The following is a 27,549-nucleotide window of genomic DNA, read 5'->3' on the forward strand; positions in this document are numbered from 1 at the left end:
TAGAGAAGGTAAACAGCAGCTTCTTTGAGACAAGGGCCTACTGGCCAGGTAAGAGGAGAATGAGCCTAGCAGGGGAGAAAACAGAAGTGCAGTTCGGAGCAAGACATCCCAACAGTGATGCAGGAGGGGGTGTCCAAGAGGCCCCCAGATTAGAGATTGAGAACAGAGGATCTCTCATACTCCCCAGCAGCAAACCCTCCCAGCGGCCACACACTCAGACGCAGGTACATCTGCGCCCCTTTGCAAATACGTTTCCACAGGGAAGCACAGGCGCAGGGAAGTTTCCGGGGAAAGAAAAGAGGGACGGAGCTGTGGTGACAGGTCTGGCAGACTTGTCTCTGACCGCTGATGGGATTCTCAATTCTGAGGCCCACCTGACCCAACCCCTCTCTTTCATGACTTCCGGTCCAGAGCCTGGAGCCCAGCCTCTGGAGCCAGAACCAGGTTGATTTTCTGAAGCCTCAACTATTCAGAGGCCTCAGAGGAGCTGAGCCATATGCAATCCTGCAGCCCAAAAAGGACGAAGAATGGATACACGTGAGGGTGGCAGGGACAGAGGTACCCACAGGGTAAGGGAGGCACAGAGGACCGAAGGCGGTCATCTAGGGGAGATACAACTGTCTCAGGGGAGACAAGGCTGTCTTAGGCACATGTATCAGGCTATCTCCCCCCAAGGAGACACAGTTGCCTCAGAACCAAGGTGTGGGCCCAAGAGACCTGGGAAGTTCATCTTGTGTTCTGAGGTCACCACTAAAGGTCAACCTCTCCAGTCAAAGGTCCCTGGGCACTAAGAGGGACAACTACAATCAGGGCCTTCAGAGATGAGACCAACACAGTAGCTGAGAGCACAGGGCATGGAGGATAGGAGGATATGCCAGGCTGGGAGTGAGGTCTTGGGACCAAGAGTGGGAGGCAGGTTTTCAGGTTCAGCAGCAGGATGGAGGGTTCCAGAGCTGAGTACTGAGAACAGGCCAGTCACAGGATGGAGGTGGGAGGGGCAGAGGGCAGCACAGGGGGTCCTGGATGTGGGGGACCAGGTGGGGACCATCCCAGACTGCTCTCAGAATAAACCAGCAGAAAGTGTCCAACAGCGTGGATATGGATGCTGGGGACCATGCCTTGGGGGACCCCTCCAACCCGCATACCTCCTCTCCTTTGCTGAGCCGATCTACCAGCATGTGCCTGAAAAAGACGGCAGTGTGGTCAGTACGGGGAGTGATGGGGACAGAAGGACTGTGAGCATCTGTCACTAGGGACCAACCCTGGGCACAGGCCCCACCAGTTCTGGACCCAACCCCCCACTGCTCTGCGTACCCCCTGCGCTGGGGACCTCCCAGCTTTAGGATTCCCCAATCTGACACCACCACCCTTGCATGGGATAACCTTCCCCCCAATCCAAAGCTGCAAACAGCTCACCCGAAGAGGAACCAGTCGTAGGCCACAGTCAAGTAAAGGATCTCGGCAGGCTTCAGGGACGTGTGGATGAGCCCGTCCTGGGGAAAACCAAAGCACCAGCAATCCAACTCTCTCCTCATCGTGGGAGCTGAACCCCAACACAGAGCCAAGACCCAGGTGGCCCGTACTTACTGCCCACAGAGAAAGGCGCAGCAGAGAGATGAAGAGAGGCGTCCGATCCCAGCCGGAGATGCAATGGACCAGCAGCCCGCTGTCATCTGCTCAGGAGAGGAGACTAGCTGACGGGACGGGGATGCAAACACCTCGCCAGTATGGCACCTGTCTACCTGACGCACCCCTTCTGAACAAAGGCCTTGGGGTGCCTCAGGGTCACGGTTTTGCCAGGTCTGGCCTTTCAGGGGTTCTCAAGTCAGACCTAGACTCCTCAAGGGAAAATAAGAGGCAGCTGGGGCTCAGCCACGCACTCTTCATGGTGCAGCATTTTCCGGGAACTACAGGCCAAAGCCTGCCCAGTGCCAGCCATGGCCCCAGCCGGGTCATGCAGTTCCAAGTCCCTGGCACTACTGCTTTGCAGGCAAGCTGTGACTTCCAGCCATGGTGAGCCCAAGCCAGACCCTGAGCGAGGATGCTGGGACAGAGGCACATATGTCTGGGTAAGGGGGAGGCAGCAAATGTGTCTGAAATGGCCCTGGCTGAGAAGCCGGGGGTGGGGGTGCGAGGCAACAGGAGACATTTTGAGCTTTGCCAGGCCTCTGCTCTGCTCCAGGTCATTCCGTCTACTGCAGTCCCTTGTGTTCACACAAGCTTGACCCCACTGGACCCTGTTTCCAAGCAAGCAGCTTAAGAGGAGAGCCAGAGTGTGGTGGGCAGGCTGGCGGGTGTCCTGAGAACAGGCCTGGCAGTGCCTTTTCACTCTGATTCAGAAGGGACCAACTTGGTCACACGCCTGGTCACACCAGGCAGAGCCCTGAGACTGGACAGAACAGTCATTTTTGCTGTCCAGGGTCTGATGAACATGGACTAAGGTTGTCTGTCATCATAGGGCCAGGAAATTCCCAGAGTCTTTTCCGGGAGAGGAAAAGGTAGGTCTGAGGTGCCTCCTCGTAGGCACATCCTAAGCCGGGGGTCCCGGGGGGAGAGCCCACGAGCCGAGGTGGCCGGCGGGGGCGACTCACCGTTTCGGGTGACGATGGTGAGCAGCAGTTTCAGGTAGTTTTGTGTTTGTTGCACCAGGTCCCAACTCTGTGGGAGAAAAGGATCAAAGTGGTCTAGAAATAGGCCGCCCAGGCTGGGGATTTAAAGTGTTTCAGGAACAAAATGCCAAGTGTGATTTTGGGTGACAAGGATCCTTGCAAGACTCCTGTCAGAGGCCCCAAGTCCCAGAGAAACTGGACTCTGGTCTGTGTGTGGAGGTGGGAAGGCAAATGGAGAGCCTGGGCGGACCACAGCGCCCCCTGCAGGCAGATGGGCTGTGAGCCTGCCTGGGGGCCAAGATGCCAAGATGTGCCACTACCCACTGTCCACTTGCTGCCCATTTTTGGGTTGGGAACAGATGCAGCCTCGGGCGGACAGACTCTTTACTAACAAGTAGCACAGGGGCTGGAGCAGTGGCACAGTGGTAGGGCATCTGCCTTGCATGCAGCTAACCTAGGATGGACCGCAGTTTGATCCCCCGAAACCCCATATGGTCCCCCAAGCCAGGAGCAATTTCTGAGTGCAGAGCCCCTGAGTGTCACCAGGTATGCCCCCCCCCCGAAAAAAATAAATCAAATAAAAATAAATGTAATAACAACAAGTAGCACAAGGAGCGGCTGGAACCACAGACCCTCTGCTCCTGCTTTTATTGCCCCTTAAGGTCATTGGCCCTTAAAACCTACAGTTCTGTAGGGCAGGGGGGCTGGCCCAGTTCTGGGACTGCTGCGAGTTGGGAATCTCCCCCCACCCCCCAGCTGCTCTATGAGGCACCTGTGAGTGAATTGGTGTTCCCAGAAATGTAAAACAGGCTCATCTCTCTGACCCTCCCAAGGCCCCAGGGAGTCCTGACCCAATTTCAGCAGCTCCAGAGGCGGCCACCACGTACGCAGCTGCAGCTCTGGGACTTAGCTCCTCTGACTCACGTGCCAGCCCTGCTTCAGAGTGGGGACCCCTCCTCCTGCAGGGGGTGTGACGGGCCGGAGGGGGCTAAGTCTGAGGCCCATCCAACTGCCCTGTGCTTGGAGCAGAAAGTTCAGTGGCTGCAGGGCTCAGTGCTGGCATCCGGGCCGCTGTGCCTCCTGCCGGCCAGTGCCAACTTCAAGATGCCACCTTCTAGCCTGACCCTGAATGTGGAGAGCCCCAAGAAGGAGACCCCCACAACATGTCCCTATCCTGACCCCCACTCAGGGTCAGACTGGCAGGGGTTGAAGGCGTCAGAACAGCTGCCTTGAGGGCCCTACATCCCCAGAATCACAGAACACAGCAACAGCAGTCATGCACCCCACGTGGCACTGTGCTGGGCCGCCCAGGGACATCCTGGAAGGTGCGGGAAGGCCCAGACCTTGCACACAGTCCCTTAGGAAGGCCCTCAGGGGCCACGGTGTGAGGGAAGTCCGAGTAAGGGGGGCATCCAGTCAGCTCAGCAACAAGCCTCATGCCTAGAAGATCCTGAGGCCTTGCTTAGAGGAAAGTAGGTCAGAGCTAGGGTTTTTGTTATTTGGAATTTTGTAAAGGTTTCGGGGTCATACCTGGTGATACTTAAGGGTTATTCCTGACTCTATACTCAGGAATCACTCCTGGCAAGTTGGGGGACTGGACTATACAGAACCAAACCTGGGCCAGCTGCACGTGAAACAAGGGCCCTCCTTGCGATACTATCTCTCCAGGTTCTGTTTATTTTCGTTCTTATTTGGGGGCCACACCCAGCAGCGCTCAAGGTCACTCCAGGTGGGCTCAGGGGACCATGCGGAACCCGTACTGGCCACATGGAAGGCAAACACTGTCCCCAGAGCTAGACTGTTGCTTTGGCCACAGAGGTGGTTTAAATGACAATGATAGTGAGGTTCCTGCCCCCTCAGCAGGCACTAGTGGTGTGTCATCCCAAGTGTCCCACCTCCACTTATGCAGACGCAGGGATTACGCAAGTGAAGAAGGGCCGAGATTAAAGGGACAGAGCTGCTGGCGGTGGGGCAGCACCTGTCTCGGTGTCGGGGCTGAGGTCAGAGACAGCGCTAGCCTGAACAGAAATAGGCCTCTCCTCAGAGGGACAGATTTGGGGGTCCCTGATGAAGACCTGGCAGTAGACCAGAGACAGCTAGGAAGTTCGCTCCATGTAGGGGGCAGGTGAGCCCAGAAACAGGTGAGCCCAGAAACTGGAGGCAGCGAGCGGACAGTGCCCGGGAGCAAAAGGGATGGATCGAGGATTGAATGAGCCTGTGCCACTTCGAGTGGCAGGGAAGAGGGGCCCACACAAATAGGAGCCATGAGTCTGACTTAATGAGGCCCCGAAGCCTGGCACACATTCTGGCAGGATGTGCGTTCAAAGAAAAAAAAAATATCCCCAGAGCCCAGAGATGGAGAAGCAACTCCAGGAGGCCCCATGGAAGCTGAATCTCAGGAGGACACAGAGAGTGAATCTGTTGAGTTTTGAGTTTCTGGGCCAACAGCAGATCACAACAGAGTTCAACTGGTATTGGATCCAGGGAGACTGGAAGCTGGAAGCTGGGCCTCTGCATGAGGAACAGGAAGAGGGTGGGACCGGGGCTCCCTCCGCCTCTGTCCCTCTGAGCCTCACCTGATACTGGCTCCAGTCGATGTTCAAGGAGCAGGTCAGGAAGTCAGGGATGCTGAGTGGGGCGTCCACATAGTCCTGTAGGGGAGATAGTGTGAGGCACAGGCCAGCCCCAGGGGAATAGTTAGGCAGGTGTCGGTGGGAGCTGTGGCAACCTCAGCGGAGCAGGACCTGGTCTCTGGTGTGTGGTCCTTCCAGGGGTGCCATATTATGGGGGGAGAGAGTCAAAAGGCCACACCAGTATGGCAGCCATATTGGCAGACGCTTTTTGGGCCTGCTGCCACCCTATCCTCCATTCACAGCACCCTTACTGGCCCCGCATAATCCTCTAGGGCAGGGGTCTCAAACTCCATGGGCCGCAAATGGCCCTCTGTACAACATTTTGTGGCCCTGACCTAGAGGAATCTTTTTTGTTTTGTTTTGTTTTAGTTGTTTGGGTCACACCCCCCAATGTTCAAGGCTTACTACTGACTTTGCACTCAAGGATCACCCTGACTTGGCCTCTGCGGCCCTCAGGTCAATTGAGTTTGAGATCCCTGCTCTAGGGAAAGGTGCAACTGGATGGGCACAGAGAATGTCGAGTGCATGGGAAAGGAGGAGAGGGGGTCCCTTATAAGGAGAGAAGTGGGGAGTGCTTCCCCCAGGCCATTGGCCATCCATCTCCATCTCTGCTTACAAAGAAAGAGGCCACAGACAGCCGTCTCCCCCCACTTACCTGCTTCCAGTTAAAAATGAGCCCTTCTGCCTGGTAATCTCGATCCTTATACTCCTTGAAAAATTCACAGCCTGGAGGAGAAGCAGAAAGTCAAGGCCTGTGGTGTGTGTAGAGTCCAAACAAAGCTGGTTGTGGGCATGGGTGCTGCAGATACCAGAGGGCAGCATGGTCCAGGATGAGCATGTCCCACCTGGCCCCCTCTACAACATGTCCCTGCAGGCCGACGGCCCACAAGGCCTGGCCAGGCCCCCCCAGTGGAGCCCCCCCTAGCTAATCCACAGTCCCCAAAATACGGAAGAGCCTTCTTCTGCACAGACCTCAAGAGCAGACACCACCAACTACAAAGGCCAGTGAACAGTATCCAAAGGTTACTGGATGGCCAGAGAGATAGCACAGCTGTAGGGCGTTTGCCTTGCATATGGCTGACCCGAGAGGGACCCAGTTGGATTCCTGGCATCCCATATAGTTCTCCCAGTCTGCCAGGGGCGATTTCTGAGTGCAGATCCAGGCGTGACCCCTGAGCTCCGCTGGGTGTGGCCCAACAACCAACCAATCAATCAATCAATAAATAAAGTTTTAAGAAAAAAAAAGTTGGTTAGCGGGGTTTTGTCTTGCTACTTGCTAGAAAATCTCTAAGAAGCTCAAAGCAGTAAACCCAAAGGAAGAGAAAGCCCAACAGAGATCAGGGTTTTAACAACTTTGGGACTTCACTCTTGGCTCCTTCCTTTGGCCCCGCACACGCCTCAGAGGGCCCTTGTGAGGTCTCCTAAGAGGCCAGTGGCCCCTGTTTGGTCCAGCTCACACAAAACTTTCCAGTTCCTCTGCTGAGTTCTGGTCTAGGGAAAAACAGAGAGAGAGGCTGGAGACACAGCCCGGTGTTGGATGTGACACTCGGGCACCCAATTCCACACACTAATCCTCACTGGCCTCAGTGCTGGCAAGGCAGGCACCAACTGTTGGCTCTGGGAGGAAGGAAATATAAATACCAGAAGAGGCCCTGAGCCTCTGAGCCCAGGGGTCAGAGATACCAATTATCTCAGCACTCCCAAATGCCAGCCTCGAGTGCCTGCACAAGAGGCAGAAGCAATTCTCCTGAGAGGCAAGAACATTCATATGGACGTGGTTCCAGGCGCTGCTGGCCGCTCCTTGACTGAAGAGGCTACTGAAGCCCAAGAGGGTATGGGGAAGAGAAAACACGGAGATGGGCACTCGAGGAAACAGATTAAGTGCCGCTGGGCGATTCAGGGCCCCCAAGTCCTCCCACAGCCTTCTCAGTTTCCGAGGCCAATTACTGCTCGTGGGGGGAACAGCTCAGTCTTAAACCACCGTGAATCCCAACTGGTCTCCAGTCTCATTGGTGGGCACAGCTTTCACCCCCCAAACTGGGGGCAGAAAGATAGCATCATGGTAGGGCATTTACCTTGCACACAGTCAATCCGGGACGGACTCAAGTTCAATCCCTGGCATCCCATATGGTCTGCCAGGGGCAATTTATGAACACAGAGCCTAACATCAGTGATCCTCAAACTATGGCCTGCGGGCCACATATTGTATTTGTATCTGTTTTGTTTCTTCATTGCAAAGTAAGATATATGCAGTGTGCTAAGAATTTGTTCATAAGTTTTGTTTTTACTTTAGTCAGACCCTCCAATGGTCTGAGGGACAGTGAACTGGCCCCCTGTTTAAAAAGTTGGAGGACCCCTGGTCTAACTCCTGAGTGCTGCTGGGTGTGGCCCAAAAAGAAAAAAAAAAGAGGGGACAAAGCACATGCAGTAGGGCATTTGCCTTGCACGCGCTTATCTAGGATGGATTGTGGTTCGATCCCCCAGTGTTCCTTATGGTCCCCGAAGCCAGGAGCAATTTCTGAGCACATAGCCAGGAGTAACCCCTGAGCGTCATCAGGTGTGGCCCAAAACACCAAAAAAAAAAAAAAAATCTGGGAGGGGCCAGAGCAGTAGTACAGTGGATAGGGCATTTGCCTTGTATGTGGCTGACCCAAGATCAGTCCCAGGCTTCCCATATGGTCCCCCTGAGCCTGGTAGGAGCGATTTCTGAGCACAGAGCCAGGAGTAACCCGTGACCCAAAAACCAAACCAAAACCAAACAAAACAAAACCAAGATCAACTTCTCTCAAGGAGGAGCCACGCCATAATGACCCACAGTTCAGACTCTGCAGCTTATAGATGAATAAGAGCCCTGCTAGAGGTCCTGGGGTAACAGCACTGTTAGGACTAGACTGGGGGCTCCAAGCCAGGCACGTGCAGCCAGCACAGACTGAGATACATGCTGTGTGTGGCTGGTGCAGGGTTCCTGGTCTCCCTCGCTAAAGAGCTGGGAACCAGCAGAAAACTCAAGTGCTACCAGCAGGCCAGTAGCACTGTCCAGAACATGACTCTGCTGGATGAGGCTCTGCAGCAGGGGAGCCATAAACAACCATCCATGGAAATGGCAGGATAGCCCACGATGGCGGGGGATCCTGGGACGGGGGTCCTAGCCATGCAGGACTGGCCACACAGGGTTATACTCATATCTACACGAGAAACAAAACCAAAAACATTCGGCACAGGACCATAGATATAACACAAGAGTCACAGTCACACATACACTGGGTCAGTCATAGGGCTGCTATGACACACAGGCCATGGTCCCATGCAGGCCCTGTGTGGCCTCCATTTCAAGTATTACGGACACTGGAGGTCAGAGCGATAGTGCAGCAGTAGGGCGCTTGTCTTGCATGCAACTGATCCAGGTTGGACCTTGGTTCGATCCCCGGCGTCCCATAGGATCCCCCCAAGCTAGGAATGATTTCTGAGTGCAGAGCCAGGAGTAACTGCTGAGCATCACCAGGTGTGGCCCCAAAACAAAACAAAAATAAAAAAACAAGTATTACAGACACTAACAGGCAGACCAGAGCATTTGGGTGAGCCAAGCTTGTCTCACTTCTCAATGAAACCGAGTCCCAGCTATCCTGAGAAACACGAGGCGGATGGAGCATTGACTCACTCGAGGGTAGCAGCGAGGACGCAAAACCGGGGGCCCATCTAGACACAGTTCTGCCCTGGGAGGTACAGGTAGCAGGCCTGGTGCCCAGCTCACGAACATTCCTGAGCGCTCAAAGTGCCAGATCTGCGAGGGCACCTACCTGGGTATGGGATGGACAGGAGGGTGAAGTCGGCGTAGCGCTGCGCTTTGTCCACCTTCTCAGAAGAGGTCACACTGCAAGACAGGACACGTTATGGCATCACGACACACATGAGCACACGCAACATTCCCCAAAGACACACATGTAAACACACCATTCCTCCAAGACACACACACACACACACACACACACACACACACACACACACAGAGTCTCCAATGACAGACACTGTTCCTCAGTGGCAGACACACATCCTCACGTACAGGTGCAAAGTGGCTACCCTTGCCAGAGCAGACCAAGGAGAAGGACCAGTAACCAACAGCCAGTCCCACAGGAAACCCAGGGAACTCAAGACTCCAGCGCCCTCTCCAGTGAGACTGCAAAGCATTCGGGGCTGAGATTCTAAGAAGCAGTACACTCCCCAGCAGTCTGGTTCTGAGGCAGCCGCTTCGGAGGATAGAAAGTACGAAGAAAAATCTTTTCGGAAAACTCCTACAATTTCATCACGCTAATCCAGGCTCCACTTTGAATCTTTTGCTGTGATATAGAACCATGGGCCAGAGCGGTGGTAAGTAAGACGTCTGCCTTGCCCATGCTAGCCTAGGATGGACCGCAGTTTGATTCCCCGGCATCCCACATGGTCGCCCGAGCCAGGAGCAATTTCTGAGCGCATAGCCAGGAGTAACCCAAGTGTCACCGGGTGGGGCCCAAAAACAAACAACAACAACAAAAAACATAATTCTTATTTTGGGGGCTGGAGTGGTGGCACAGCGGTAAGGGGTCTGCCTTGCCTGCACTAGCCTAGGATGGACCACGGTTCGATCCCCCAGCGTCCCATATGGTCCCCCAAGCCAGGAGCAATTTCTGAGCACAGAGCCTGGAGTAACCCCTGAGCGTCATCGGGTGTGGTCAAAAACCCAAAAACCGAAAAAAAAAAAAAATCTGGTCCAGATGTGTGGTTTTGTTTCTGTTCAAATCCCGGGTCTCATATGAAAGACAAGTATTCCCCTGCTGAACTCCAATCCCTGGCTCTGTGAATTTATTTATTTGCTGTGTTTTTGATTTTTGGCTCACACCTGGCAGTGCTCAGGGGTTATTTCCTGGCTCTGCACTCAGGAATCACTCTAGGTGGGTCCCAGGACCATATGGGATGTTAGGGATCAAACCTGAGTTGGCTGTATGCAAGGCATATGCCCTACTCACTGTGCTATCACTACGGCCCCATGTGTATTTTTTGTCTTTTGTTTTTGGGTCACACCTAGCGGAACTCAGGGGTTACTCCTGGCTCTTCCGTCAGAAATCGCTCCTGGCAGGCATGGGGGACTATTATGGGATGCCTATTGGGAGCTGACCTGTATCCGTTCTGGATAGGCTGTGTGCAAGGCAAACACCCTACCACTGTGCTATCTCTCCAGCGCCCCACGTGTACTTATTTTTTTAATTGTTTCAGTTTGGTTTGGGGGCCTAGCAGTGCTCAGGGCTTACTCCTGGCTCTGGGCTCAGAAATCCTTCCTGGAGGGCTCAGGGATGGAACCTGCGTTGGCCACCCATAGGATAAGCACCTGCCCTCTGTACTGTCACTCCGGCCCCAGCTCTGAGATTCCGACAGCCTCAGCCACTGAAGTATCACCAGAGCAACATCGTTGAGCCTCTGCACCCCTGCTGGCCGGCCCAATGGTGCACGGCCTGGTCACAGACCCACTCTGAAGTGGGTGCCCTTCCCGTACGTACTTCATGCCAAACTTCACCTTCTTGTTCTCCACCATCAGGTCGCAGATATACTTGACAGACAGGTACCGAAGCAGCTTGATGTCGTAGCCTCTGACCTTATCGAAGAGGTGCGTGTCCGAACTCCTGAGACAGAGCCAAAGGGAAAAGCCGTCAGCCCCTTGGACCTCCAGGAAGTCTGGGTACGTGTGCAAAAACAAACCCACCAAAGCCCACCCACCACTGCACTGAGTTTCTGTGTCCACTCGCTTCCCAGAGGCTGGAGGAAGGCCAGGCTAGGGCCGTGACGGAGAAGGTGACTTTCCAAGAGATTACGGGGGCCCTTGGGGACACTTTCAAAGAAGAGCAATTTGCAGCTGGGCACTGGGAAAGGGCTTTCTGGCGCAGCGCTGAGTGACATTAAGCCACAAGACTAGAGATAATCTCCCGGAGTCACAAAGCAGAGAGCGGAGAGTGCTGATGGAGACTTTGAGCTTCCATTAGAGTTTATCTTCCCGCACCACCACCCCCGCTTCTGGCCATTCTGAGCCTCATGACTAGCTCATAAAGAGAACAAGATAGAAATCCTTGTCTGGGAGATGGGCTCTTTGGGGTTGTGTAACTGATTGTGACACACTCTGGGGTGAATGCCTTCAGTTCTGCAAGCCTGTGACAGCCGGGAGTGAGATTTTCCTCAGGGCCCGGGGACGCCATTTGCTTGGTCACAGAGGCAAGTAAGGCAGAAGGGGGAGCCGTAGCTAGAAGGCACCCCATGCCCACCACCTGGTGGACCTTGCAGGCCCCCCAATTGGGGATGGTGTAGGTCACTGAGGATGGTGGCTGGCGTGAAGTGACAGATCTCTGGGGAGACCAGGACATGTCAGGGCTACTGCTCTGGGGCCTAAGTGCAACTGTGAGGTGTTGGTCATACCCCAGGGAGGAAGTGCCATGGATTCAGTCCCCCTGCCACAATTCCAGCCTGCCTGCAGGGTACAGAGCCTTTGCAAAGTATACTGGGTGTGTCTCTCTTCAAATTGCAAGATGTTGGCAACACACAGCCAGCCAATTTCCCGGTCCTCCCAGTCCGAGGGCCTGAGCCTCTTGTCTACGTCCCCAGACCTGAAATGAAAGGCTTCTCATCTCTGGAACCCCATAACTCCGCCTGGAGAGCATCTCCCTGAGTTTAGATCCCATGAGCCAGCGGCCTCCATGGCATGTAGGGGTTGCAGACACCTGGCTGTCCAGCCTGCCTCAAGACCGCTAGGACCAGGGATGTTCTCTCGAGGGGCTGAAATGTTTGCAAAGCACCCCCAGGGGTGACACCTGTCACCAACACATGCCCAGCCCCAGCGAGCACCCGGCACTCACCGGAGCGTGCAGTCTTCCTCCGTGACATCCTCGCCGTCTGCCCAGGCATCGTCCACTCCCCCTGCCGGAAAGAACCTGTGTGAGCTCCGAGTGCCCCCATCTGGGGCTTCCCCACCTTCCGCTGTTTCCTCCTCCAGAACCAGTTCTGTGTACCCCCTCACCATGTACCAGCATATAAGAAGGAGCCACAGGGTACACACTGAATTGCTCGCCCTTCATCTGCCTGGCACTGCTCAAAACACAAAACACTCACCAGAGAAGATGTAATTGTAGCCGGTGCGTCCATACAGCTCCCCCCAGCCAGCCAGCGTGGCAGACCTGCAGATGTGCTAGGGGACACGGCAGGGTTAGTAGCGAGGCCCTCTAAAGTGTCACCCAACCAGCCCCATGCTCTGAGGTACCATCAGCAGGTGACATTATGTTGGGGGTCAAAAGGCTGATGCAATATACACACACGTTAAGAGTTGTGATCTTGGGGCCGGGCGGTGGCGCTAAAGGTAAGGTGCCTGCCTTGCCTGCGCTAGCCTCGGACGGACTGCGGTTCGATCCCCCGGTGTCCCATATGGTCCCCCAAGCCAGGAGCGACTTCTGAGCGCATAGCCAGGAGTAACCCCTGAGCGTCACCGGGTGTGGCCCAAAAACCAAAAAAAAAAAAAAAAGAGTTGTGATCTTGGGGCAGGAGAGGTGGCGCTAGAGGTAAGGTGTTTGCCTTACAAGCGCTAGCCAAGGAAGGACCGCGGTTTGATCCCTCAGCATCCCATATGGTCCCCCCAAGCCAGGGGCAATTTCTGAGCGCTTAGCCAGGAGTAACCCCTGAGCATCAAACAGGTATGGCCCCAAAAACAAACAAACAAACAAACAAAGAAAAGAGTTGTGATCCCCGGGGGTCGGAGTGGTGGTGCAAGCGGTAGGGCGTCTGCCTTGCATGCGCTGACCTAGGACGGACCATAGTTCGATCCCCCAGTGTCCCATATGATCCCCCAAGTCAGGGGCGATTTCTGAGCGCATAGCCAGGAGGAACCCCTGAGTGTCACTGGGTGTGGACCAAAAACAACAACTACTTTCATCCTGAGCTGTACAGACAATACAGGGGTTAAGGCACTGGCTTTGCTCATTTCCAACCCTGATTTAATCCTGGCACCCCACCAGTGTGTCCCTACGCCCTGCCAAGAGTGATCTTCTTAAGGCAGAGCCAGCTGAGTCCCAACCCTTCCCCCTCTAGCTCCCCCAAAAAACCCAGCAAGTCCAACTCTGAGCAATGAAATAGATGGCTGATAATTCTTCAACTCTTTCGCAATTCCTTAAAAAGACTCAGAACTAGGAATTGAGGCACCAGGCGACCAATATCCAACAAAAACTTTTTTTTTTTTTTTTTTGGTTTTTGGGCCACACCCGGTGACGCTCAGGGGTTACTCCTGGCTATGTGCTCAGAAGTTGCTCCTGGCTTGGGGGACCATATGGGACACCGGGGGATCGAACCGCGGTCCGTCCAAGGCTAGTGCAGGCAAGGCAGGCACCTTACCTTTAGCGCCACCGCCCGGCCCCAACAAAAACTTTTATTAGACTGTTTGGTGTGTGTGTGTGGGGACGGAACCCAGGATCCGTCTCCCTCAGACTAGGCGAGTACTCAACTGTTGCTTCCTCTGGCCCTCAAGGCCCATTTGGTTTTTAGGTTTTATCTAGGGCCACAACTGGCTATGCTCAGAGATTACTGCTGCCTCTATGCTCAGGGATCACTCATGGGTCTCAGGAGACAATATGGGGGTGCTGGAGGTTGAGCCCAGGTTGGCAAGTGTAAGGCAAGTGCCTTCTCTGCTGGACTATCTTTCCGCCACCCTCAATACCTATACTGAAAGCACCTCCTCTGGGTCTGAGCCCACACAGCAAATTTCATGGAAAAGGCACTGAAAAGTCGAAACTGAATTTTTTTTTTTTTTGGTTTTTGGGTCACACCCGGCAGTGCTCAGGGGTTCCTCCTGGCTCTATGCTCAGAAATCGCTCCTGGCAGGCTCAGGGGACCCTATGGGATGCTGAGATTCGAACCACCGTCCTTCTGCATGGAAGGCAAACTCACTACCTTCATGCTATCTCTTCGGCCCCAGAACTGAATTTTTAATCAGGTTCACCCAATATGACACAATAGAGATAGTAGAGGGGGCAAATGCTTTCCCGCACATGACTGATTTGGAAGCGATCCCTGAGTGTCGAAGAGTGGAACCCTCATCCTAAAAGACTGAAAGTTAAGCAAATATATGGAAATATTATGTCCACATGGAGCCATGTAAAAAATGTAGTCTTCACAACCCAATACATCTTTTATACCTACAGCACATCTCCAAAGGGACGCCAGTGTGTTATTCACTGTGTGAAATTTTGTTGTTGTTGTTTTTTGTTTTGGACTATATCCGGCAGTGCTCAGGAGTCCCTCCTTGCTCTACACTCAGAAGTCGCTCCTGGCAGGCTCAGGGGACCATATGGGATGCCGGATTTGAACCACCGTCCATCCTGGATCGGCTGCGTGCAAGGCAAACGTCCTATCTCCGGCCCTTCTGAGAGAATCTTTTTTTTTTTTTTGGTTTTTGGGCCACACCCAGTGTTGCTCAGCGGTTCCTCGCTGTCTGCTCAGAAATAGCTCCTGGCAGGCACGGGGGACCATATGGGACACCAGGATTCGAACCAATCACCTTAGGTCCTGGATCGGCTGCTTGCAAGCTTGCTGTGCTATCTCTCCGGGCCCCATGAGAGAATCTTTTTAAACACAATTTTCCTAAGCGGAAACAATGGCTCAAAGGGCTAGGGTGCACTCTAGGCATGTGGGAGCCCACTTGGATGCCCAACACTGCCAGAGTGGTTCGAAAGAACCATCTCAACAAAAATACAGCTTCAGTTCTAAAATCGAAGGTAATGAGACTTCCTCAGAGGTGGGGGTTGAAACAACAGACACAGGGCTTAAGTTCTGAAGAGAGCGAGGCAGCTGATCTCAAGGAGGGAGGCAACAGAGATGGGAGTTCAGAGAAGCAGCCAGGATTTAGGATTCATTGGCGAGCCCCCAGCAACCTTCCAGAATGCCCAGGAACATTCCAGAACACCCAAGCCTGCTCACGGCAGCTGTCACCCTGTACCAGCAGTTGCCTGGGACTCATCTCAGAGGGCTGGCGTGGGGCTGGCACTGCCAGTCGACCCCCACTGGGTAGCACTGAGGGGGTGGCCTTCCCCAGAGTTCCTTTTCTGCAAACAAAAATGGAAGAGTCTGGGGGCCAGAGGGATAGCACAGTGGTAGGGCGTTTGCCTTGCACGGCCAACCCAGAATGTTCCTGGTTTGATTCCTGGCATCCTATATGGTCCCCTGAGCCTGCCAGGCGTGATTTCTGAGCACAGAGCCAGGAGTAAGCCCTGAATGCTGACAGTGTGCTCCCCCAAAAGAAAAAACAGAATAGAAGCATCCTTGCTTGAAGCCTTCCCACATGTGTACTGAGAAGAACAGGCAGCCTCAGGGAGTGATCAAGACCATCTGGTCAAGCATGGCCTCCTACAGGAAGTGCCCCTTCAGGCAGCCCCCCAAACAGAAAGTGCCTCTCCTAGCAGTCTCTCCAACAGGAAGGGACCTTCATGGAGCCCCCCATCGCAACAGGAAGTGGCCCTCATGGAAGGTCCCCAACAGGAAGTCCCTCTCAGAGCAGCCCTCCCAGGAAGTGCCCCTATCAGCAACCCTGCATGGTATTTTGGGTCACTCCTGGCAGTGCTGGGGGGCTATCTGTGGTACTAGGGATCAAACCAGGCTCACCACATGTAGGCAAGTGCCCCAACCGCTGTACTATCAGTCCAGCCCTCATGTTTTCTGAGGGGTTTTGTTTGTTTGGTTGGTTTTGGACTATACCTCGCAATGCTCAGGGATTCCGCCTGGTTCTGTACTCAGGAATTACTCCTGATGGTGCTCAGGGGACCAGAGGGGATTCAGGGATAGAACCTCGTCTCCTTAAAGCCACAGCATTGGCTTGTCAGCAGTCGCAGCCCTTTCCACCACCGAGCAGCATCCAACCATGGTTGGTGCCAAGCCCATGATATGTGGGATGAGGCACCCACCTGCTGTGCTACCCTGCTGCCCTTCACCACTGAGCTTCTCTTACAGCAGTCACATGATCCTAGCCCATAGAAGCTATAAAGGAACAAATACTGGCCTTCTGTACGGTACACTTGGGGGAAGCTATTTAATTGCTTCGGGCCTTTGTCCCTGAGCACTGACTGGTGCCTCTAAAACCAAAACAGGAAAATCGAGGCCGGAACAATGGTGCAGGCTGTAAGGCATTTGCCTTGCACGCGGCTGACCCTGGATGAATCCATATGGCATCCCAGATGGTCCCAAAGCTGGGAGCAATTTCTCAGCACATAGCCAGGAGTAACCCCTGAGTGTCACCACATGGCCCAAACACCAAAACAACAAAATAATTTATAGTAACCCATGTAAGACTTTTTTGTGGTAGATTGATTTAGATCTTATATATATATTTATATATATTTAGATCTTATATATATTTTGATTTAGATCTTATATATATTTAGATCTTATATATCTTATAGTTTATAACTTATAGTAAAACAACAGGGGGCAGGGCCGGAAAGATAGCATGAAGGTAAGGCGTTGCCTTTCATGCACAAGGTCGGTGGTTAGAAACCCAGCATCCCATATGGTCCCCCGAACCTGCCAGGAGCGATTTCTGAGCATAGAGTCAAGAGTAACCCCTGAGCCATCACAAACAAAAAACAAAAAAACAGGGGCCACACCTAGCAGTGCTCTCAGGAGCTGGAATCTGGGACTTCTGCAAGAAGCAAAGCAAGCACCCTAACCACTCTCCAGCCCTCCCTGAGATTTTTTCTGTCTGCTACAGATATGCAGCTGTGTCTAAAGGCCAGCACCATGGCTATGTGAGTAGAAAAGAAAGTGAGTTCTCGGCCCAGAGAGATAGCACAGCGGCGTTTGCCTTGCAAGTAGCCGATCCAGGACCAAAGGTGGTTGGTTCGAATCCCGGTGTCCCATATGGTCCCCTGTGCCTACCAGGAGCTATTTCTGAGCAGACAGCCAGGAGTGACCCCTAAGCACTGCCAGGTGTGGCCCAAAAACCAAAAAAAAAAAGAAAGTGAGTTCTTCCTTAGGCAGAAAGGATACTGGGCAGGGTGACTCTCCTCCCAGAATGTAACAAGGGTGGGGTCAATTTCCTTTAGCATCAAGCACCCAGCCATAAAGTAGCCAAAACCCACATAAGTGGCTGTTCTCAAAAGGTGCGGCCATGCTCAGTGTGGTCTTACCTTGCCCTTAAACAGAATTACCGGGCAGACGAACCGCCCCCTGCACCGGGCCATCTTGCTGCGGCAGATGAGGTCTTGCAGCTTGTTCACTTGCACCGTGCTCTGGAACCTGCAAGCAAGAGAGGCATCAGCCTGGCATCCCCGTAGATACTGGGCGAGTGTTGTACAACCCCATGCTTCATCTGACCGGGGTCCCTCATACTTGGGAAATGGACCACATGCGCTAAGTCCTACGTCCCTTAATGTGGAGACAGCACGTTTCTCAAGAAGAGAAAAATGAGATACTAAGGGCCGAAGCAGTAGCACAGCAGTAAGGCATTTGCCTTGCACACGGCCAACACAGAATGAACCCTCGTTCAAATCCGGGCATCCCATATGGTCCCCCAAGTCTGCCAGGAATGAGCTTTGAACGCAGAGCCAGGAGTAACCTCTGAGCGCCGCCGGGTGTGGCCCAAAAACAAAAACAAAAAAAGAAAAATTAGATATTACAGACACGACCATCTAATTTCAGACACCCTAATTTCAGAACTTTTTTGGAGGGTGGGAAGGGAGTAAAGTCATCCCTGGCTGAGAGACTGAACAGTGCCTTAGATCAAAGCAGGCCCCCAGGTCCTGAGACCCAACAGCAGGGAGGCGTCTGCTTTGCATACAGCCAACCCAAGTTGGATCCTTACCACCCCATACGGACCCCATCTCTCATCACCAGGAATGATTCCTATGTGCAGAGCCAGGAGTAAGCCTTGAGCACCACTGTGGCCCCCAACCACCCCCCTCAAAAACAAAACAAAAAATAAAAAAAACAACCTCACAGGTTCTTACATGCAAAAATTGGGCACTGCAATCCTATGAGCTCTCTCTCTCTCTCTCTCTCTCTGACTCTTCAGGAGTTTTTTTTTTAAAAAAAAAAAAAGAGGGAGCTAAGACTGGGCTGTGGTATACGTCCCTTGTAGCTTAATGTTGGGGCTAATCCCCAGTGTCCACATCCAGTGAGTAACCTGAAAACAGTTAGTACGAGCCATCAGTGTGATTAGAATCACACCCGGCGGCACTCAGGGTTTATTCCTGACTCTGCGCTCAGAAATCGCCCCTGGCAGGCTGGAGGACCAATACGGGATGACTCTGCACTCAGAAATCGCCCCTGGCAGGCTGGGGGACCAATACGGGATGCTGGGAATCAAGCCAGGTCCTTTCCTGGGTTGGCTACATGCAAGGCAAATGCCCCACTGCTATGCTATCTCTATGGCCCCTATGACCCTCGTTTTAATTTCAGACATACTGAGATTGCACACCTCATAAGCAAACTGTGGTATATCATAAACATGTTTTTTGCTTATTTTTGACATCTGATGGCATAACTAGAAACCAGAACCTCACTCATTTGCAGACAGATGACCACTGAGTTATGCCCTCTGCTGCTAACTGAAAAGTAGAACACTTGCTCTGTTTGCTTTATTATTTACTCTGGCCGTGAGAAACTGAACCAGCAATACTAGGTATTGTTATTTGTTTACAATCCACAGAGCTACCAGGTCAGAAAACGCTGTGGTGACACAACAGGTAGCATTCTGGTGTTCAGAGGCACAGTAGTTAATTTGCTGAGTTTAGTAAAGGAGTTTTTTTTTTTCCTTTGGTTTTTGGACCACCCCCTGTGATACTCAGGGGTTACTCCTGGCTCTGCGTTCAGAAATCACGCTTGGCTTGAGGGACCATATGGGACTCGGGGGATCCAACCATGGTCCATCCTAGGTCAGCCGTGTGCAAGGCAAACCCCTACTGCTGCAACACCACTCCGGCCCCTAGTAAAGGAGTTTTTAGGACACGAAGGAGTAAGGTTTAGAAAGGAGCTACGACAGGTGGCTGTCACCCCAACGGTGATCGGTGTGATAGGTGTCGGATGACTGACATTCTTATGAACAGCACAAATCATGGTCCCTAAATAAAGACGGAAAAACCAAAATGAGCTCCAGCCATTTGGATCCACAATCAAATCAACTGATTCCATATAGAAGGATTCTAGGGCCAGAGTGGTAAGCACGGCGGTAGAACGTTTGCCTTGCACGTGGCCGACCCAAGACGGATGAGCATTCGATCCCTGGCATCTCATATGGTCCCCCAAGCCTGCCAGGAGCGAATTCTGAGCGCAGAACCAGGAGGAACTCCAGTGCTGCTGGGTGTGACCCAAAACAAAACAAAACTAAAAAATAGAAAGATTTACACACAGACACACAAGACACAGACACACACAGACACACACACACACACCTTTACAGACTGTCTGGCCAAGCTCAAGTCAGTTAGAGCTTCTAGTAGCAAGAGAAGGAAGAGGAGTCAGTGCCCACGAGGAAGAAGAGGGCGAGGAGGAAATTCTCAGCCCCTCTGGGAAGGGCTGATCAGACATGGCTTGTTTTGGTCTCCCAGCTAAACCCCGCATGGAACTGCACACCTCCTGGAGCAACAGAACAGACATTACACAGCGGGTCTCCCCACCGTATCTGTTTGAGGGCTAGACACGCCAGTCCTCAGGGCTTAGTACTGTTTCCTCTGGGCTCAGAGGACAAATGCATTGGCTCAGATCAAATACCAGCTAGGCTGCAACTCCTGAACTCTCTCTCAGACCTGCCCATGGTACAGATCTCAAGGTATCTGCTAAAGTCAGTGCTACCAACATTAATGAGCACAAAGTCCTTTAAAGCACTGAAATTTTTTTTTTGGTCACACCCAGCGGCAGCTCAGGGGTTACTCCTGGCTCTGCGCTCATAAATCGCTCCTGGCAGGCACGGGGGACCATATGGTATTCCTGGATTTGAACCAGGATCCGTGCTGCGTTGGCCGTGTGCAAGGCAAACGCCCTACCACTGTGCTATCACTCCGGCCCCTCACTTCAGCTTCTGTGACTCCCAATGTACCTGCGCACAGCAGGGCCCTGGACTGCGGCCGTCACAGACTGTCCATGACCAGTTTTGCTGGAGCACAAGGCTAGAACTGCCTCGCAATGGCTAGAAGGACCGGGTCCCCTTCCCACCTCAGCTGCTGGGACCTTAGTCTCTGACTGTCCTGCTGTCCCTAGCATCTCGTCCCCACTGAAGTGAGTTCACGATGCTTGTCCTCAAAAGTACACGCAAAAGTCCATGCCTCAGAGTTTGAGACACCCAAATGGACACGGCAGCCGTGTGTAATAAAGGGGAAAAAAACCTCAGGACAGGTTAAGAAGCGGACACGGAAGGCCCCGAGAGCAGCCATGACCCCGTGACTTCCTACTAGGAAGGAGTGTCTTCGGCCCTTTCCTGGCAGAGCTCCACCAAGAACTTCCAGTAAGGAGAGAGTTAACGGCTCCTGACAGGTTAATGGGCAACTTTTTGAAAAGTCCAAGTTACCTGAAGACATGGAAGTGACCAGAGAACACAACCCGGAAATTACAGGGGAAAACTTCCACTCTCTGGTGCCAGAGCAATATTACAGCATGCAGGCACTTGTCTTGCATGTAGCTGACCTGGGCTCAATCTCTGGCACCACATGGGTTGTCTGGAGCACTGCCCCCAGTGATCTCTGAGTACAGATCCTGGACTAAGTTTACCACCAAAGCACACACACATACTCACAAACAAATAAACAAACAGCCTTCAGCTCCAAACTCGGAAGGTGCAGGGCTGAACGCAAACCAATGGCCAATGACAATCCATCGAATTGTGCCCAGGTAAGGCAGGCTGGAATCTACCCCACGAACAGCCCAAGTCTGTCCCAGGTAAGCCGCACGCGGCGCAAAGGCCCTACCACTGTGCCGTCTCTCCCGTACCTGGAAGGTGCCTTTCATAGGGTTTGAGTCTTACAAATTTCTGCAACAAACTGAAGCCAAGAAATAGGGGGGTGGAGCCAGAGCAGTGGCGCAAGCGGTAGGGCATCTGCCTTGCGCGCACCAGCCTAGGACGGACCGCGGTTCGATTCCCCTACATCCCTTATGGTCTCCCAAGCCAGGAGCGATTTCTGAATCGCAAAGCCAGGAGTGACCCCTGAGCATCACTGGGTGTAGCCCAAAAAGCAAAAAAGATTTAAAAATAAAAAAGAGAAATAGGGGTGTGACTCCCCTTCATGCCACACAGATGTCAGGCTGGTACCTGAAGGGCGCCGGAGTAGCACAGTAGGACTAATGTGAAGCCATGGCCGTGAAGACTAGGTCGGCAGTAGGCGGAGCTCCAAGTAGGCTGGCAGAGGATGGGGGCAGGTCGTGAGTGCAGCCTTCCCGATATGCCCCGAACTTGGTTCAGAACTGGAGTCCTGGCCTGGCCTGTACTGGTTCTAGTCTGGCTCTGGGGCTGGTATATGGGTCGATGTGGGGTGCACAGGAGCGACAGCAGGCCTCACCCTCTCTCAGTGGGCTTCCTGCAGTCCGCCACACAAGGAAGGGTCTTACTCTTTGGAGATCCCATTCAAAGCCAGGAGCTATTTCTAAGCTCATAGCCAGGAATAGTCACCGGGTGTGGCCCATAAACCAAAACTAAACAAACAAAAACAACAAACAAAACCAGATCCAGGAGGAAGAGCCAAGATGCATCTCTTACTCCACCTTCACAGACGCCTCCTTTCCACCAAGATCGCTACCACTGGGCCTGGTCAAGGCCAACAGTGAGAACTGGGACCTCCTCCAACATGGCTGACAACAGGTGGGACTGCTGTAGAGGTGACAAGGGTGGTGAGGGCCACGTAAGGGATACTCAGTTATGGATCCTGCTCTTCTTATGACTGCTCCTTTCAGACAAAGGTGGGGCTAGAGCAATAGCAGTGGGTGAGACTTATACCTAACGTGCAGCCAGCCAACCCAGGTTTGGTCCCTGGTATCCCTATATGATGCCCTGAACCTACCAGGAGTGATTTTTTTTTTTTTCGTTTTTGTGTCACACCTGGTGGTGTACAGGGGTTCCACCTGGCTCTGCACTCAGAAATTGCTCCTGGCAGGCTTGGGGAACCATATAGAATGCCAGGATTCGAACCACTTTCTGTCCGGGGTCGGCCACATGCAAAGTAAACGTCCAATTGCTGTGCTATCTCTCTGACCCACCAGGAGTGATTTCTGAGTGCAGATCCAACAGATGTGGCCCCATAACAAAACCAAAAAAGAGATTCCTTTCTCTGGGCTTCTGGTGGGGTGATGCCACGTTCCAGGTTCTGTAGAACCTGAGAGCAAGTGTGTGAAATCCACGCAGCTAGCCAACAGCAGACACGCAACAAGCTAGTTCCACCTCGTCCATGGCCAAGGACTTGGGCCACCTCTCTGCCATCCAGAAAAACATTCTCTAGGCCACGACCACTGAGCTTCTAAGCACTGCCATCCGAGACCTGAGCACTGCCCTACTCTGGACCGGCTGGAACAAATTTTGTGTTGAGATTTGAGGCCCTAGTGGGCATTTCCCCAGTCCAACGAGAGAAGTAGCCCATTCCTCCAGCAAGGCTGAACGACAGGACACCTTCAGGATACCAAGGTGAAACCACCCCCATGAGCAGGACAGTGCGAAGGGTAAGGGAAAGCACAATGGCTCATCGTGTGAGCTTAAGGGCTTCCAGAAGCAAGCTTGCCCAGCTCCAGATGTAGGGAGGAACAGAAGGTAAAAGCGAGGCATGGTGCCTTCGGGAGCCCCCAAACAGAAACATGTTCCTGGGGGCCGGAGTGATAACGCAGTGGTAGGGCAGTTGCCTTGCATGCAATTGACCCAGGACGGACCTTGGTTTGATCCCTGGCATCCCATATAGTTCCCTGAGCCAGGAGTGACTTCTGAGTGCATAGCCAGGAATAACCCCTGAGTTTCACTGGGTGTGGCCCAAAATCAAAAACAAACAAACAAGCCAAAAAACAAAAAACCATGTTCCTCAGTAAATAGCCAGCAAATCCCTGCAAGATGGCCACTTGTATGTTTGAAGAGACCAAGGTGGGCTGAAGAGATAATACAGGACTGCTGACTTTGTACATAGCCAACCCAGGTTCAATTCCTGATACCCCCCCCACTCCCTAGCCTCACCAGTGGCAATCTCTGAACAGAGCCAGGAGTAACCCCTGAGCAATGCCATGTATGAACCAAAACTAAAACACAAGGGGCCAGAGAGATAGCATAGTGGTAGAGCATTTGCCTTGCATGCGGCCCATCCAGGTCAGACCTTGGTTCCATCCCCAGTATTCTATACAGTCCCCCAGCCTGCCAGGGGGCAATTTCTGAAAGCAGAACCAGAAGAAACCCCTGAGCACCACTGGATGTGTGGCTCAAAAACCAATCAATCATCAATCAATAATAAAGTTAAAAACCCAAAACACAAGCTCCGCCCCATAAAAAGAGAAAGGTTTAGATCTAACTCCCATGCTTAAGCCCCTTAGTTGGGATGTTCAGCTTAGGGGCCAGAGTGATCACACAGCTGTAGGGCATTTATTTGCCTTGCATGTGGCTGACCCAGGATGGAACCGGGTTCGATTCCCAGCATCCCATATGGTCCTCCAATCCTGCCATAAGCAATTTCTGAGCATTGAGCCGAGGTAACCACTGAGCGATGCTGGGTGTGGACCTAAAACCAAAATAAATAAATACATAAAATGTCTAAAACTAACATCACCAAGTTGAGAGTCCTTGACCCAGACTCCACTGGTAAGTAGCATCTCAGGGTAATGAAGGGCAACTTCCACACACTCCCTTTCCGGGTCAGCTCTCTGCCTTTGGGGGAAGACAGAGCATGCAGCTGGCCCTCCTCCTGGAAGGCGTCAGCACAGCCTCTCAAACCTGGAGCTTGTGACTTCCAGTAGCCTCTTGGGGTTTAATTTTGTTGCAGGGCTGGGGGTGGAACCCAGGACCTCACGCATGCAAGACAAGTACCCTCCAAAACAACTAGTGCCAGTGATTTTAAGCCAGGAGCTGAGCCAGAGAGTTGGGGTCTACAGACCTAACCTAGTGCTCCTGCCCTGACGGACAGCAGTCTCCACTGTGTCTCAGAACCTGCATTCAAGGGGTCAAGCCTGATGCCAATACCCTGGATTTCCTTCAAGTAGGCCAGCAGGGGAAGCAGTGGCCATATGAGACTGACATAGAACACTTCCTAATCTATGTTATCACTTCTTTTTTGCTTATTAGGGGGCCACACCCAGAGGTACTTAGGGCTTACTCCTGGCAAGGATGGGGGTACTATATGGAGTGCTGAAGATCAAACTCCATATATGTTGGAGTATATGATCAAACGACATATATGTTGGCCACATATATAGCAGGTACCATGTCCACAAATCTTTTTTTTTTTTGGTTTTTGGGCCACACCTGGCGGTGCTCAGGGGTCACTCCTGGCTGTCTGCTCAGAAATAGCTCCTGGCAGGCACGGGGGACCATATGGGACACTGGGATTCGAACCAACTATCTTTGGTCCTAGATCGGCTGCTTGCAAGGCAAACACCGCTGTGCTATCTCTCCGGGGCCCCATGTCCATAATTTTATTACTCCTGGCCCCGTTACCTATGATGAGATCTGAGAGTCAGGCAGCTATTCCTTCAGCCCCTGGCCTATGCTAGGCACATGTAGCTTGAGTTCTCAATGGGGAGCACCCAGGCCTGAGCAGGCAAACAATCAGTGGGGGTACATTTCTAACTCTTAGAACAGTCTAGAATGCTGCCTCTGGGGCCGGAGTGGTGACACAAGCAGTAAGGCGCCTGCCTTGCACACACTAGCCTAGGATAGACTGCGGTTTGATCCCCTGGCATCACATATGGTCCCCAAGCCAGGAGTAACCCCTGAGCGTCATCAGATGTGGCCCAAAACCCAAAAAGAAATAAAAATAAAAAATAAAAACAAAGAATGCAGCCTCATTTTGCATCAGGGATTGCACCATAGTTACGCAAAGTAAAGTTCAAGTTAGCAGGCGGAGTAGAGCAGCTGACTCCAGACCTCAGGTTTTCAGCTCTACCTCTGAGTAATGCTCTGCAGCCAGACCCAGAACTGCTGGACAGCATCTCACCACACCCTGACAGAATAAGGCACCCTGACGGATAAAGCAGCACACCAAGGGAGACAGGTCAGGTCTTTACCCTGCTCCCTGAAGGAAGGCATCCTGTTGGGTTGCACCTTATTTTACCTAAAACAAAGTTTATCCCTGGTTTCTTTCTATCTGTTTGGTTACAACTTGGTTTCATCCAAAACAAAGATTGTCTTACTTGTAAACCTGGATGAGTTTACTGCCCCACCCAGAGGTGATCTCTGTACTTAATAAAAAAGATAGTTCTGGCAGGCAGCGAGTGCCATATTAGGTAGAAGACTGCCAGACTACACATGTGTTTCACACTCAGCCTGTCATTCACCCTGGGCTTGGAGATATGGAGTTTGGGGTATGATCTGGTGATAATATATTGGATTATACCTTACTTGGTATTCTTCTCCCACCCTAGGGTGGGACCTGATTCTTTTGTTTTGATGTGGGACACACCTGGCAGCCTCAGGGGTTAGTCCTGGCTCTATGCTCTAAAATCAGTCCTGGCAGTGGACCAGGGGACCATATGGGATGACGGGATTCAAACCACTGTCCTTCTGCATGCAAGGTAAACACCCTATCTCTCTGGCCTCAAGACCTGATACTTATCAATAAACACAGGAATCTTAGGAAGACATGGGCTCTTCGACCTTCTTCCACTGAGCTGCTCCATTTTAGGAGCAGAAAGCTTGGGTGGTTTGAATTCCTTGCTTGAGCACTGGATTTCCTGAACCCATCTTGTACCTTCATTTTGTGAATTAATTTCCTACGGATCTCTACAACTGGAACTGTTCCCCCGTCCTAATTGGAAAGGGGAATGGGAACTGCCTTTCCTGTCTGGGAGCTTGGTGGGAATCAAATCTCAACCAATCTCCTAGAAAAAGTGACCCTTCAGCATCCTGGTTCTGGGGTGAGCTTTCTTGGTCCCCACAACTGATCTGAGGGTCCCGGGCTGCTCACGTGTCTTTCTCCTTCTCTGAACTCTCATATTCTAGGATCACAATGTGCTGGGGGTAGTGGCCACAAATGTCTCCGTTCACATTCTGGATCACACTGTAGCAGTAGTCTCGGCCAAACAGCTCCAAACACCTCTTCTGAATGCGCTCCACCTGCAAGAGAAAATAGGAACTTAGGGAAAGTCGGGGTTTCAGATGTGACAAAGGGTTCGATGTGCTTGGAGAGAAAACAAGAATGGCAGATCGTTAAGGCCTTAACCGGGTCTCGATGACCCAATTGAGATATGCTTCAGAAGTGATTTGTAACTCCTTACCTTTGTTTCTTTCTTTCTTTCTTTTTGGGCCACACCCAGCAGTGCTGAGGGGTTATTTCTGGCTGCACTCAGAAATTAATCCTTGGTTATTCGTGGAGGACCATATGGAATGCCGGGAATTGAACCCAGGTCAGCCACATGAAAAGCAAGAACCCTACCCTTTATACTATCTTCTGGCCCTGAATGCCTTGGTTTGGACTGGAAGTGAATTCAGTGTATGAATCTGGAAGAGAGAACTACAGCTGGCTTGGGGCTCGCCAGGGGGTCACAACTCAAAGTCTCAAAGTTTCCTGGACAGACTGTCCCCTTGCAAGGGTTTGGCATTCACTCCTACTCTCTAGGCACACGCCAGCTCCAAGAAGTCCTAGTTGTTGGTGGGGATAAAGGCAGTTTCTAGGGGCTGGCGAGGTGGTGCTAGAGGTAAGGTGTCTGCCTTGCAAGCGCTAGCCAAGGAAGGATCGCGGTTCGATCCCCTGGCGTCCCATATGGTCCCTCCCAAGCCAGGGGCAATTTCTTAGCCTGGAGTAACCCCTGAGCATCAAACAGGTGTGGCCTGAAAAAACAAAAAACAAACAAACAAACAAAACAAGACAGCTTCTAACAAAGTTGCCTCCCAATGTACCATTTTGAAACCCAAATGAAAAACTACTGGTTTTCATAAAATCATTCTTGCTTCATTCTCCATTTTAGGGGAAAGACTGCTGGTAAAAAGACAAAAGAATATGTGACATCCAGCTGACTCCCTGATAACTTGGGGATAAGGATGTGCAACTGCAGAGCAAGACTGATGCAACTTATAGCCATCCTTAACCCTCAAGGGCCTAAGAAACCCAGATCCTCTGCAAACAGTTAAAAAGAGAAAGAGAAATTCTGGAATG

At 52.3% G+C, this 27,549-nt stretch overlaps 1 protein-coding gene across 2 annotated transcripts in view; it reads right to left on the bottom strand.

Annotated features, from left to right (window-relative positions):
• Positions 1 to 27,549, bottom strand: part of MTMR14 (myotubularin related protein 14) — a 39,333-nt gene that overhangs the window by 9,348 nt on the left and 2,436 nt on the right. For both annotated transcript variants that reach the window (XM_049766276.1, XM_049766275.1), the window contains exons 2-13: positions 26,362 to 26,510; positions 17,419 to 17,527; positions 12,368 to 12,443; positions 12,115 to 12,175; positions 10,771 to 10,893; positions 9,040 to 9,113; positions 5,898 to 5,968; positions 5,186 to 5,260; positions 2,592 to 2,658; positions 1,588 to 1,673; positions 1,417 to 1,493; positions 1,146 to 1,182 (exon numbers count right to left, since the gene is read on the bottom strand). In XM_049766276.1, coding sequence (XP_049622233.1) covers positions 1,146 to 1,182; positions 1,417 to 1,493; positions 1,588 to 1,673; positions 2,592 to 2,658; positions 5,186 to 5,260; positions 5,898 to 5,968; positions 9,040 to 9,113; positions 10,771 to 10,893; positions 12,115 to 12,175; positions 12,368 to 12,443; positions 17,419 to 17,527; positions 26,362 to 26,510 — 1,005 coding nt within the window. The remainder of the gene's footprint in view (positions 1 to 1,145; positions 1,183 to 1,416; positions 1,494 to 1,587; positions 1,674 to 2,591; positions 2,659 to 5,185; positions 5,261 to 5,897; positions 5,969 to 9,039; positions 9,114 to 10,770; positions 10,894 to 12,114; positions 12,176 to 12,367; positions 12,444 to 17,418; positions 17,528 to 26,361; positions 26,511 to 27,549) is intronic.

The sequence above is a fragment of the Suncus etruscus genome, chromosome 20, assembly GCF_024139225.1.
Source record: "Suncus etruscus isolate mSunEtr1 chromosome 20, mSunEtr1.pri.cur, whole genome shotgun sequence".
NCBI lineage: Eukaryota > Metazoa > Chordata > Mammalia > Eulipotyphla > Soricidae > Suncus > Suncus etruscus.